The following is a 13855-nucleotide window of genomic DNA, read 5'->3' on the forward strand; positions in this document are numbered from 1 at the left end:
ATTATGAGTATGTGGGCGATGGAACACACATAGCTAATGTGGGTTTACTCACTATTCCACTGAATGACAAAAAAAGTCTGAATCTGAACAAAAAAAGCCCAGCAAGCAAGCATTTATGTAAAAAAAATTGAAAAAAAGGTTTTGCAGTTTTAATGAGAAATAAAATGCATTTCTTAGATCTCAAGGATGCATGCAATGCGTTTTGGTGAGACATGTAAATAACGCCATATTGCTGCCATGAGTCATCTTTTTTTTAACTTCTTAAGTGTCCTTCTTCTATTCTGTGTTTTTTTCTATTGTTGTTTTTATTTATGCTACCTCAGTATTTTATTCTATTGTATTTTATTGTATTTTATTGTACTTGAATACCGGACTGCTGTGACAACCGAATTTCCCTTCGGGGATGAATAAAGTAATCTATCTATCTATCGTGTTATCAGTGTCGCTGACATTTACATTTAGTCATTTAGCAGACGCTTTTATCCAAAGCGACTTACAGGAAAAAAGGGGAACAATCAAGGTAAAGAGCCATTAGTGCAGCATAAGAGCTAGTGAGGATTCTTTAAGGAGTAGAATTGTGGTGTGGTGCTAGGAGAGAAGATGCTCTCTGAAGAGCTGGGTCTTCAGGAGGTTTTTAAAGGTAGAGAGGGACGCCCCTGCTCTGGTAGGAACTAGTAGTGTGTTCCACCAACGGGGAACAAAAAATGCAAAGAGTCTGGATTGCCCTGAATGAACGGGTGGCAGAGCCAGACGCTGTTCATTGGAAGAGCGCAGCGGTCGTGAGGTAGCGAATGCCTGAATCAGGGCGTTCAGGTAGGTAGGAGCAGTCCTGGAGACAACTTTGTAGGCAGCATTAGAGATTTGAATTTGATGATTTGGGCTGCAACAGGTAGCCAGTGGATCTGGATGAGCAGCGGTGGGACATGTGACCTTTCTGGCTGGTTGTAGACCAGGAGCACCGCCACATTCTGGATCATCTGAATCGGTTTTACTGTGCAGTCTATCAGGCCCATCAGGAGGGCAGTACAGTACAGTAGTCAAGTATTGAGGTGACGACAGCTTGTGTCAAGAGTTGAGTGGCATGTTGAGTTAGGTAAGGTCTGATTTTTCTGATGTTGTAAAGTGCAAAGTGGCATGACTGGGCAACTGAGGCGACACGACCTGAAAAGGCGAGTTGGTCATCAATCATCACCCCTAAGTGTCTCACCACCCTGTTGGGGGCAAGACACAGGGAGTCATTTTTAATGTTGATGTCGTGGGATTGCAGGTTTAGCTGGGAGGACCAGCAGTTCAGTTTTAGAAATAGGAGCAAACAATGTTAATGAGGTTAAGCTCACACAATGTACCATTGTACACAATGTACCACTAGAAGGCTTTTTTGCAGAAACCGGGTTGTTGTCATTTTTATATATATTTACCATATGCACGATTTCCTGTGCACAACCTTCACAGTGGCAGCAATTACTTAGTCAGTGAGACATGAACGTGCAGAGGGTTAAAAGTTACAAATAGAGGGAATAACATGCACTTACATGCATGCAAAGAACAGAGAAACTTGTATTACAATACACACAGAAGGAGTGTGCCTGATTTCTCAGCTCAGGGCGCCATTACTCCACTATATCTTTACATAGCAAATATTTATTCAGTCAGTCAGGAAACTCTGCAGGCGTCTATTATACCAGAAGTATCCACTTACTTAAATACACCTGCTGCTAACCTGATTTACAGTCATTTTTGGAGACAGGTTGAAAATGCTCAACCCTTCAGTTACATGGTTATTACCCACTGGGGAGGGCCTAGTCAGAAATCAGTGCATTTTATTCTCTCGTGCTAAACATAGAAAGTGTAAACATTTAATTAAAAGACTGTGCTGACAGATGAGGTTGTGCCAGTTCTTTTCATAGCTGCTGCACAAAGGGACTGAATATCTGCTGCTAGATTCATCTTAGCCGTGAGATGCAGTTATTTCTATTCCTCTTCCTCTCTTTGTCCACGTCTCCTTGGGGACTGATGCAGTATAATGATGAATTCTGTCTTTTACCTAAACTCACCTTATCAAAGTACATAAAATGTCAGTCTATGTATTTAATATATTTGCCTACTGTCCACTCAAGAGGCCCATGTGCGTCTGTAAGCGGCCACAGCACATGAAAAAGCAAATCTCTGGTGGTGAGATCACTGTTCGGGAGGCGGTGGAGTGCTTTATTTGCATATTGAAAAGACACATACCCAAACACTGAAAGACAGCCAATTTTCTCTTCACTAAAAGCAGTGGACAGGTGAAAGAAGACCTCACCCGATTACAAATGGTGCCCCCCCTTAAAAAAAAAAAAAGTCTCCTTTCAGGCCCCTTATGGAAATCCCTCCGATTTTACCTCCCCCCACTAAAAAAAAAAAGAAAATTGAAAAGACCGAACCCGTCCTGTACTTTGAGGATTGTGAATAGAGTGCCCCGCAGCCTGCCTGCTTGCCCCACATACGGTGGCTGAATACAAAAGACCCCCCTCTGTAAGAGCAATCACTACGGGAGACCACTCTATCTGCACCGCTGCAGCGACAGGTCTCAATGAAGCCGTCAGCACGGGCTCTGCTGTCACACACACATGTGCACACACTCACAGACACAAAGACTGACACCTTGCATGTAGCTATTTATTCCCTGAGCCCTTATAGATAGACACAACCACTACTTTAAACCTATTCCCGAACCCTCTTAGCCGACGCTTTCTTTTCATCCTTCAGTGGCGGGCAGGAGTGGGGAGGGAGATGAGTGGTTGGCGCTGATTTGAATATTTAAATTATTTATCAGCAGAGAGTATTGAGATCCAAGGCATGCCAGGGGGACACAAGGGAGCTGGGTGAGGGTGAATCTAGCCATGTTTGGGTTTGATAGTTCGCCTGCCCGAGGGGACAGGAAAGTAAAAAAAAAACCCACACTGTAAAAAAAAAATCTGTTTAATTTACGGTAAAATACCGGCAGCTTTGGTTGCCAGAACTTCACTGTAAAAAATACAGTGAGCGTATGTAAATGTAAATATCAGCAAAAACTGTAATTTATACTGAATAATCCCATTACTTTTAGGATAATTGTGTCATCATGGTATTTCTCCATTAATTTTACATCAAAATTTTATATTTTTACACTAAAACTGTGTGTTTTCTGCAGTTTATGGCAGTTGAATTTAAAGTTTTATGATATTCTTTGATTTACAGTCATTAAAAGTATTCACTACGGTGATGTACAATGTTTAATTGGACAACCTATTTCTGATGCAATTTGACAGTGTTTTACTGTAATTTCTACAAAGGTTTTTTACAGTGCACATATTCGGTGTAATGTGAGATTGCTGCAGCCTCTCAGGACATTATGCTATCAATAAAACTTTCAATGTCAATAATCATTACATTTTTATATATGTTTATTGCTCTTATATCCTGAAAGTCCTCCCGCCATGGTATCACACTCCACACTGTACTGGGACTGTAAACTGTTTTATGAATAATAGCTCGCTGTGGAGCCAAAAAAAAAGTGTAAACTGGATGATGTAATGCATTTGGTTCTTAGAAATATCGGACAAGGGAGAGTTGGCTTGTTGCAACTGAGAGCCTGAGAAACACACACTTGGCCTGATGGAGAACAATCCTGGGAAATGAAGGAATTTACTATAGCTCACATGAGGACCGGGCTGTCAAAGAGGAGAAAAACATCTACATTTTTGGATTAACACATTAAGAAATTGTCACTTTGACACCGGAATTATCAGTTCTTTTTATTCCCTCATTGTCAATCTTTCCCTTTTTACCTTTCCTGCTCTCAGGCTGGCAGCTCGATCTCGCCCTCCCTCTCCTTTGTGCACTCAGCACTAAGTTACAATCTCTAGACAAAGGAAGTCCTCGACTGGCCCCCCTGTCGCTGTCCTTTTCCCTCTCTGGTGCGCCATGCACAAGCACAGAAACAGCACTGATCCTAATCAAGCTCTGAGAAAAGAAGATTGGCCATTAGGCCCGTGTGATCAAATCTTGGAAACACAAAGTTTATGACATTCGTTCGCACATGGTACAAAAAAACAGCATGTGTTGTGTTTTTTTCCTCAGGGGAATGGTTCTCCTTGTGTTGGTTTCTTTCATAATGAATTATTTTTCACATTCACTTTTTCTAATAAGGGGTTCTTTGTTCCGCTTGGTACTTGTTAGATGCTATTGTCTACAGCCGTGTGATGTTTTTATGTAGTCTTTTTTTGCATCAAGTTATATTATCTTCTATCAGTCGATGTTTTTGGGGCAGTTTCTTTGTCTGTTTGTCAGCAAACTACTGGCAATATTTTCATGAATCTTGTTGGGCTCAGGAGAAATTATTTTTGGAGTGAATCTGAATAACAACGCAGACACAATTTTAATTTTTACTTTCATTAACACTGCGAGATAAGGCATTTATGCTGCATTCATGTGGTGTTGGAATAATGGGAAAAATGAGCGCCCAACTGGGAATATTCACATTAACAGCCACTCAAGTTGTAACATTAACAATGAATAGGGTTTGCCTTGGCAGAGAAGCATAACAGACACTTTTTTCTCCTTTTTTTGTCAGGTAGCTTTCCTTTTTTCTTCCAGCAGGCTGTATAGCTTCAGGAAAATATGATTTAAAATGTTATTTTTTTACTTTTTAATTATGCATGATGTGATGATTCTCTTTAAAGCGCTTTGACTTTGTCTTTTTTTCTTTTTTAAGCTATTATTGTTAAACTGGTTTTCCAACCCTGGGCCACAGGCTAAGGCAAATTTAATACTTTTACTCCCCTGAGCACACATTTTCAAATAAACATAATAAACAAAAAGAAATGTGATTTAATCAGATGTTGTTGAGAAGCCTATATCTGCTAGATATAAAACCACTGTCTCTCAACCAGTCAACAGCCAGTAGTAGATGCTGAAAAATTACTGATGTCACAAATTCAAAATTATTTGTCGTAAAACATAAATATTTATTGATATTCTTCCTTTTTGACCATCATTGTGTAATACATAGGCCAGCTTTGTTTTAGATCAAATTCCAGATTTTCCTTTCCATTCATTTTCTTTTTTTACTTGAATAGTTTGCATTCCAATTCCTATAGCACAATACTTTAAAATATGCCAGAAAAAGATTTAATATGTTCTAATTCATATTGTGTCAAATACCAGGATGTCCTATATGTAAGCCAGCATGCTTTTCTGGCTATTCTGATCAACAATCCTCTGCAGATCATATTTCTCAACTCAACTTTATTTGTAAAGCACTTTAAAACAACCACAGCTGCAACAAAGTGCTGTACATAAACAAACAGAACAAGAGACACTAAAAACAAATAAAACAGGAAATAAACACTAAAATAAATAGATTCATTGCTTTTTAAAAGACAATTTAAAAAACAATAAATCAAAGCAAACCATAAAACACTAAAAACAAGAGCAGAGTCTCATGCGTGGTTAAAAGCCAAGGAATAAAAATAGGTTTTAAGATGATTTTTAAAAATGGACAGTGAGGAGGCTTGTCTGATGTGCAAAGACAGCTCATATTTAAGCAAGAGGGTCAAAGTTCAAGGCTCAGTATTATATCCCAACTGTATACTGTACACATTGCATGCAACAGTTTGAACTAAAAGTAAAGAGAATATACGATTTCCAGCGCAACATTTGTCTTGTGGGGGATTCTCCCATCTGAGCTGTTGTTAAGCAAGAGGGTCAAAGTTCAAGGCTCAGTATTATATAACACCAGTTTATTTATTTCATTTTTAACTGTACTCATTTCAATCTTCATATAGTCTTGTCCCTGATCTTGTATGTACTTTAATTGATGTATGAGAATTGTGGTTGATTGTTCTTATTGTATCATGGTGCTGCCTTCTTGGCCAGGTCATTCTTGAAAAAGAGATTTTAATGTCAATGAATTTTACCTGGTTAAATAAAGGATATTGATTGATTGATATATCCCAGCTGTATATTGTACACATTGCATGCAACAGTTTGAACTAAAAGTACCGTATTTTCCGGACTATAAGTCGCTCCGGAGTACAAGTCGCACCAGCCATAAAATGCATAATAAAGAAGGAAAAAACATATATAAGTCGCACTGGAGTATAAGTCGCATTTTTGGGGGAAATTTATTTGATAAAATCCAACACCAAGAACAGACATGCCATCTTGAAAGGCAATTTAAAATAGAATAGAGGCAACAACAGGCTGAATAATTGTACGGTATGCTTACGTTACATGACACAACTGAGAACGTGCCTGGTATGTTAACATAACATATTGAGAGTTATTAAGATAACTATAGCATAAATAACATGCTAAGACGTTTACCAAACCATCCGTGTCACTCCAAATAACTAAAATCCAATGAAATCTTCATCCTCGGTGTCACTTTTAAACAACTCCGCTAACTCCGGAGGTAGAAGATGCGGCGCTTCTTCTTCTACGTCGCTTATGTCAGACTCATCCTCATACTCGGCCTAGAGCGCCCTCTTGCGGTTTAGTGTGAAAATAACATGTGAAATGATATACCGGTAATAATGTGTTAATAATTTCACACACAAGTCGCTCCAGAGTATAAGTCGCACCCCTGGCCAAACTATGAAAAAAACTGCGACTTATAGTCCGGAAAATACGGTAAAGAGAATATACGATTTCCAGCGCAACATTTGTCTTGTGGGGGATTCTCCCATTTGAGCTGTTGTAGCTGCGATCCATCACTCTTAATCCCCGCGGTGAGCCTCATTTGTTGCAGTGTGTGAGCGTACACACATGCAGCCAGTGTCCCCAGTAATGATCTGCTAATTATGAGAATCCACAGCAGCCTCGGGGGTGTGAAACCACCTGTGTGTGTGCGAGCGTGTGCCGCTACCTGTGACATATGTACACGCTGTGTGTGTGAACCAGCGCACACGTCTGTTTATTTAATCACTCTGTGGCCTGTTTATTACATTTGGCGTTCCTTATTGCGTTTGTCTATTAAATTTCACTTGTGACTGGATCATCAGCAATGTGGAAAACATATTATTCCATATGCTGCACATTCTGTGTGTCCAACAAAGAAATAAATTACTTATTCATAGCCGCATGTTAGAATGCTTAGTGTCATAATGTAATGTTTTCTATTGAGCTCATAGCTGCTATATATATTGTTTTATTGAGCTTAAAGTTGCTTTCATCTATTTATACAGATCTTAACAATCAATCACATGCAGTTCCACATGATTTGCAACAACTTTGTGTTCATTGTTTTATGTTTTTGGCCCAAAACTTTACTTTTTTTATTTTTTTATTCCAAGTCTTTTTTATTGAGGTTTATGCATAGTGTACAAAGTATATACATTCAGAAATATAGATGATCGGTAATAATACAAATACAATATAAACATAAACATCACCTCCCCCCTCGCGCCAACAGAGCCCCATCCCTGCAACAACATTACTGTACCATTCGACAACCTAGTATTAATTGAACTTGTGTTCAAGAAAAAAAAAAAAAAAAAAAAATATCATAATAAAATTTCAAATTATATATATGTATATATAAATAAATACATAATAATAAAGTAAAATAATAACAGATACATTAGTTAAAGCAAAATAGCATGATACACAGGTAAATAAGAAATCAATAGGTAAACGAGGGTCCTTATTAGTGACATCTAATTTCTCTATATAATTCAAAAAGGGTTTCCAAATATCATAACATTTTTGAATACATCCTCTTGTAGAATAACAAATCTTTTCTAATACCAAGTGGTGTAGAAGATCATTGATCCACATCGTAAAGGTTGGAGAAAGTTTCTCCTTCCACCTAAAAAGTATTAATCGCCTAGCTAGGAGAGATGCAAAAGCTATCATATTCTTTGCCTGGCGGTTAAACTTTACTGTTTTAACAAAAATCTGAATTTATTGTGCATCATAGATTCTTTTTTCTTCTGTTTCCTTAGCCGAGCCATCAAGACCAACCAGGACCTTCTTCCTGAGACTCCGTGGACCAACATCCTGTACGACGACTTCTGGGGCACCCTGCTCACCCACAGCGGCAGCCACAAGTCCTACCGTCCACTCTGCACCCTCTCCTTCCGCCTCAACTACACCCTGCACGGCCTGCGTCCCTGGGGCTACCACCTGCTGAACGTGCTGCTGCACGGCCTGGTCACCGCCCTCTTCACCGCCTTCAGCCGGCCGCTCCTCGGCGGCGGCCTGTGGAGCCTGCTGGCCGGCCTTCTCTTCGCTTCTCATCCGGTTCACACCGAGGCGGTGGCCGGCGTGGTGGGCAGGGCGGACGTGGGCGCCGCCTTGTTCTTCCTGCTGTCTCTTCTCTGCTACGTGAGACACTGTGGACTCCGCAGTGGGACTTTTCAGAGCAGGCGATGCGGCGGCGGCTCGGTCGCCTGCTGCTGGGGCTGGATGCTGGGCAGCCTGTGGTGCGCTGCAGCCAGCATGCTGTGGAAGGAGCAGGGGGTGACGGTGCTGGCCGTGTCCGCCGTGTACGACCTCTTCGTGTTCCAGAGGCTCCGCTTTCGCCAGGCGCTCCTCCTCCTACTGGGAAAGGTAAATCAATAACAGCCTGTTCTCCCGTCTCAAACGTCAATATAGGAACCTGGTCTCACAGAAATCCGTGAAATAGCCATGGATTTCGCTTAACTCAAAATCCGTGGAATAGCCACGGAATCACTCAAATTTCCGTGAAACTGACACGGATTTCGCTACAATGCAAGTTAATGACAGTCATATCCCGTGGCTATTCCATGGATATTTTTTCCTATTGGTTTGTTCCAAGTCACGTGACTTTCAAGGTCCCAGCGGTCAGAACAAAAACATGGCGGACAGTTCTCTCATTTTTTGTGAAAAATCAGTATTTTGACTTAGTTTCTGCATAAAAATGGATTTTGATCACATTTCTAGTGAGAAATATATGTTTTATTTTCTAAATCTTCACTCAGTGAATGTACATAATCACTTTATATGTTGGAATAGCCACGGGATACGACTATGTCATTAACTTGCATTGTAGCGAAATCCGTGTCAGTTTCACGGAAATTTGAGCGATTCCGTGGCTATTCCACGGATTTTGAGTTAAGCGAAATCCGTGGCTATTTCACAGATTTCTGTGAGACCATGTTGCAATATAGCTTGTGTGTACAGGCAGCAAAAAACTAGGTAGTATTTCACCGTCCGCCCGCATCTTGCTGACGTAGTAGTGATTGACAGCCAAGCGAAGTTTAAAAGTAGCAAAGTTTTTTCCGCTTTCGGTTGGTGGATGGGTCGAATAAGCGGTGGGCTGTCACCCAGGAGAAGTCAGCCAAAAACAATCAAAAACAACATACATTATTAGAAATTAAGTTAAGTTAATTAAGTTTTGTTAAAGAAGAAAATTAAAAACAGGTGGCAAATTCTTGTCTTTAATAGACTATCCACTACAGTATATGGAGATGCTACCCAGTTATACATTTACCTATATTTCTTTCAAGCTACTTTTTTTTTCTGCTGGTATTTTCGTGTTCTTTTTCAAACAAAAAAGAATGGGAGATGTGTGTCCCGTGTTACATGAATCAAGTTTTTGAAGGTAACTTACGTTTTTTACGTAACTTGCAGCAGTCACGTGATCCTTGTAACTACTTCACTTCCGTCATTTACGTACATTTATTTACTCTTAAAACTGTCTTTTATAACGCCTTACCAGAAGTTTTTGGCCCTAAACCTAGCTCAGTGGTTTTCCAACATAAATCCACAGAAACTGCAGCCTTTTTTACAACCGTGGACCGCCGCGATACGTACATATGTGCCGTAAAGCGTGAGCCATGATATGTACCTCTGTGCTTTAATTTGTGGTACTGACACACAACCTCTTCTCCCGTTTATGTTCGAGAAGTTGTTGTGAATGCACGGCGTCTTCCTCTTCCTCCCCTCAGAGGCATACCTCATCCAGCCAGCTGTTAATGGTTCCTGTATGGTGGATTAACTTTTGTGTGTGCATGCTGTTTGCTTTTCATTAGGAGCATAATTAGGAAAGCTGTTTGCCGGTGCAAACCGCACAGTTGGCGCATGAAAAGTAAGCTATTCTCATTTGTCATTTGCTAAACAGGAAGAAACGATATGCACGGGGGAAGTTATCCACTTCCTCACAATGCTGCCGCCGAGTTCGGCCTGCTGCAGTAAACAGATACACATTAATGCAAGGGAATTTAGATTCAGATCTCGGCCTCATTATGTGTGTTTGTGTGCGTTGCGGGGAGAAAAAACAAAAAAACAAAAAGAGTAGTTGCACAGGAAAAGCTATTTTCTGGGTGAGTTGTTTTTTTTTTTTTTTCAATTTAAAGTGACAAAAGGTATGTGTAGAAATACAATAACATCCTATTTTGGTAAATGATTTGTTCTACTTGTCGAGTAAGCTATCTAAACATACTAAAACGTGTACACACACACACACACACATACATGTCTTTGTGTAGTTGTGAGGACCACCACTTCCCCTAGCCCAACACACACATTTCAGGGTTTACCATCTCTGTTAGGACCTTCCCTGAAATTCATACAGATGATTAATTAAGGCCTTTAGAGGCTATCCTAGCATTTTCTTTGTGAGGACTGGAAAAAATGTCCTCACAACTACAAATGTCCTCACAATGTTGGTATTCTGCCATGGGTTGGTCCTCACAACTATATGAAGACAAACACACACATACACATACATACATGTCTTTAATAGTTGTGAGGACCACCACTTCCCCTAGCCCAACACACACATTTCAGGGTTTACCATCTCTGTTAGGACCTTCCCTGAAATTCATACAGATGATTAATTAAGGCCTTTAGAGGCTATCCTAGCATTTTCTTTGTGAGGACTGGGAAAAATGTCCTCACAACTACAAATGTCCTCACAATGTTGGTATTCTGCCAAGGGTTGGTCCTCACAACTATATGAAGACAAACACACACATACACATACATACATGTCTTTAATAGTTGTGAGGACCACCACTTCCCCTAGCCCAACACACACATTTCAGGGTTTACCATCTCTGTTAGGACCTTCCCTGAAATTCATACAGATGATTAATTAAGGCCTTTAGAGGCTATCCTAGCATTTTCTTTGTGAGGACTGGGAAAAATGTCCTCACAACTGCAAATGTGCTCACAATGTTGGTATTCTGCCATGGGTTGGTCCTCACAACTATATGAAGACAAACACACACACACACACACACACTGTGCTTCCTCTCTGTTTCCCCTTCAAACTCAAGTTACCAGAGGAGGACAACCTTGTCGCAGTGACTCATCTGATTATGGGGATCAGTGTTTGACTGGAAAAGCTCCTCTCATAAGCACTCTACATTTGATTAGAGAAACTGCTCCTTATCCAACATGATGGCCCTCGTAAAATGCATAACTAGCGTAATAAAAAGTCCCCTTGGGTTTACTGAGCAAGGACAGTCTGGCTCTGAATAGCGTGTGTGTGTGTGCAGGGGGGTCTTTTTATAGTTGCTTCTTCTTGAGGAAACATCTATAAATACCTCTGTTTGTTGCTCGGTTACTGATGTAATGTCGTATAATACATCACAAATGTTCTGTGTGGTTCAGGCCGGTACAAACTTTAGCGTGACTGTCTTATTTACACAGCCAGACTCCGAATGAAAACATGTTGTACCTTCAAGAGTGCGAGGCTTTACCGTACCTGTGGGGCAGCTTCTCCAGTAGTCCTTTCTGGCAGAATGATAACCCACAACTGTTATTAGAGGGCCTGCGGTGAGCAGTCCACAGAGATCAGAGAGGGAGTTATGATGTTTTTTATTCTCGGCGTTTGGCAGAAGTGACTCATGCGTGTGTGGTTTCTTTTCATGACTGCGAGACCTCAGCGCAGATGCAAAACAACACCTGTCTTTCAAATTGGCCCGGTTATTTATTAAAGCTGCTAAATCATGTTAAAGAGTAGCTACTCAGCAAGAAAAAGGATGTAACTCTTTTGCAGATGATGAAGCAGACTAATATATAATCATGAGAGAAAGAAAAGAGAGAAAATGTAAAGTATAAAAGAAAAACTGAGTTATTTTCCATCAGTTATCCTTCTGAATAGTTTTGAATTGGCCAACTTCAGAAACCACTTCAAAGTTCTCAACTAAAGAAATTGGCTTCTAGAGAAGTGAGATGTAAAATATGATTCAGGGCTTTGCTTTAGTTTAATATGGATTTATTGACATATTGAATTCTTGCCTAGAACTTAAAGCCCTAATTCCAACATACATTTGAGTTTTAGACATGTCTTAATGTGTTGAACCGAAGGTAAGTTTTAGATCAGTTTTAGTGCCCTGCTGTGCGTAACGTAAAGTTTGAATTCAAACTATGTTTTTAAACTCAACTCAACATCATGTTTGCCAATGTATAACTCAATTTAGATATTTAATACAAACCAAGATCTTTAGTTTACCTAAATCTAGTTAAAAAGTAACACGTTGAGCTAGTTTAACATATTGTATATTGCCTTAAGACCCTGGGGTCTCTCCTCTTAAACTAAATGAAGATTTTGCATGGGTTTGTAGTTAGATGCCTGAAATAAGGTCTGGTTAAGGTTAAGGTTAACACAAGCTGAAGAGATGTTCATGTTTTGTTGTACGACATAAAATACGTAATTAAATCCCCCCACTTGAAGTTTTCATGTGTCCTTAAAAAGGCGGTTGCTAACAAGTGGCTAAATGAGGCTACAGTGGTTGTCGGGACATGAAACCTCATCACTAGTCCGTCTCACAGCCTCTAGTCGTGTTTTTCAGTGCTCTTGCAAACTATTGTAGATTATAAATCATGTTAATAAAGAATTTATTAGGATACAGATTCACTAGCTTGGTTAGCTCGTCGGAGATTGTCTGAAGCGTAACGGTAGTGACGCTCAAGTCATGCAACCGTGGTGTAGTTCACTATAGCATAGAGTTAATGTGTGTTAGCCACAGAACTCTTTTCATTATCAAAAATCAAACGCAAAAATCCCATAGACGAATTCTCAATAGTCCCCATGGAGATGCTACTTACGTGTCGGCCTACGTATTTCGTTTGCTCTTTATTTGAGTAATGACATTTTGGCTAAAATATAGTAAGCCTGGGCTACATCACCTAAATCAAAGTAAAATAAAAGTTCTTTATTACATTCATACATGTCACTTACTTGTCGCCATGCATTATTGGTAATAAGAGGTTATTTTCTCTGTAATATTCAGTTCAGTTCAGTTTCAGTTCAGCTTTTATTTCGAACATGTGCGAGTAACACATCAAAGTAAACACAAAAAACAAATACATCCAATGAGAATAATCAAAACAAAAACAAAAAATAGCAATTGTCAAAACAAACGCTGTAATGTGAACGCAACATGTCGCAACAGCATAATATGCTTATTTAAACCTTCTCCACTACTCAATTAACACTTTTTTTTTCTTTTTTTCCCCCCAAAACATACATATTTAAATAATACATATTTACAAAAAAAAATAGAAAATAAATAGATTACATAAACAAATACATGAATAATTTATCATTTATGAAAACACCCGGTTGTTAAGGCCCTTCTTCCTCCCTGTACCTTGTGAAAACCATGTGTTTGTACCGCTTTTTAAACTGGATCATGCTTGGACATTGCTTGAGCTGATTCCATTGGTATATTCCGCAACACTTCACAGTGAAAAACACAGAAATGTCACTTTTCTCCCATCTCTGCGGTTGCATTTCTATTAATACGGAATCACAGACGCAAAATAAAACGTTGTGTAAACAAGGCATAAAGCATTGATTGCACGGCAGGACTTTGTACCGAATGACCCACTAGTGGGTCAGTGGGGTTGAAGAAGCTAT

General features: G+C 39.7%; 1 protein-coding gene across 1 annotated transcript in view; it reads left to right on the top strand.

The window, feature by feature from the left end:
* tmtc2a (transmembrane O-mannosyltransferase targeting cadherins 2a) overlaps positions 1 to 13855 on the top strand; it is a 93582-nt gene that overhangs the window by 28958 nt on the left and 50769 nt on the right. Inside the window, exon 2 of the mRNA XM_059325452.1 lies at positions 7965 to 8571. Within this exon, the coding sequence (XP_059181435.1) occupies positions 7965 to 8571 (607 nt within the window). The remainder of the gene's footprint in view (positions 1 to 7964; positions 8572 to 13855) is intronic.

This window comes from Centropristis striata, chromosome 22 (genome assembly GCF_030273125.1).
Source record: "Centropristis striata isolate RG_2023a ecotype Rhode Island chromosome 22, C.striata_1.0, whole genome shotgun sequence".
Taxonomy (NCBI): Eukaryota; Metazoa; Chordata; class Actinopteri; order Perciformes; family Serranidae; genus Centropristis; species Centropristis striata.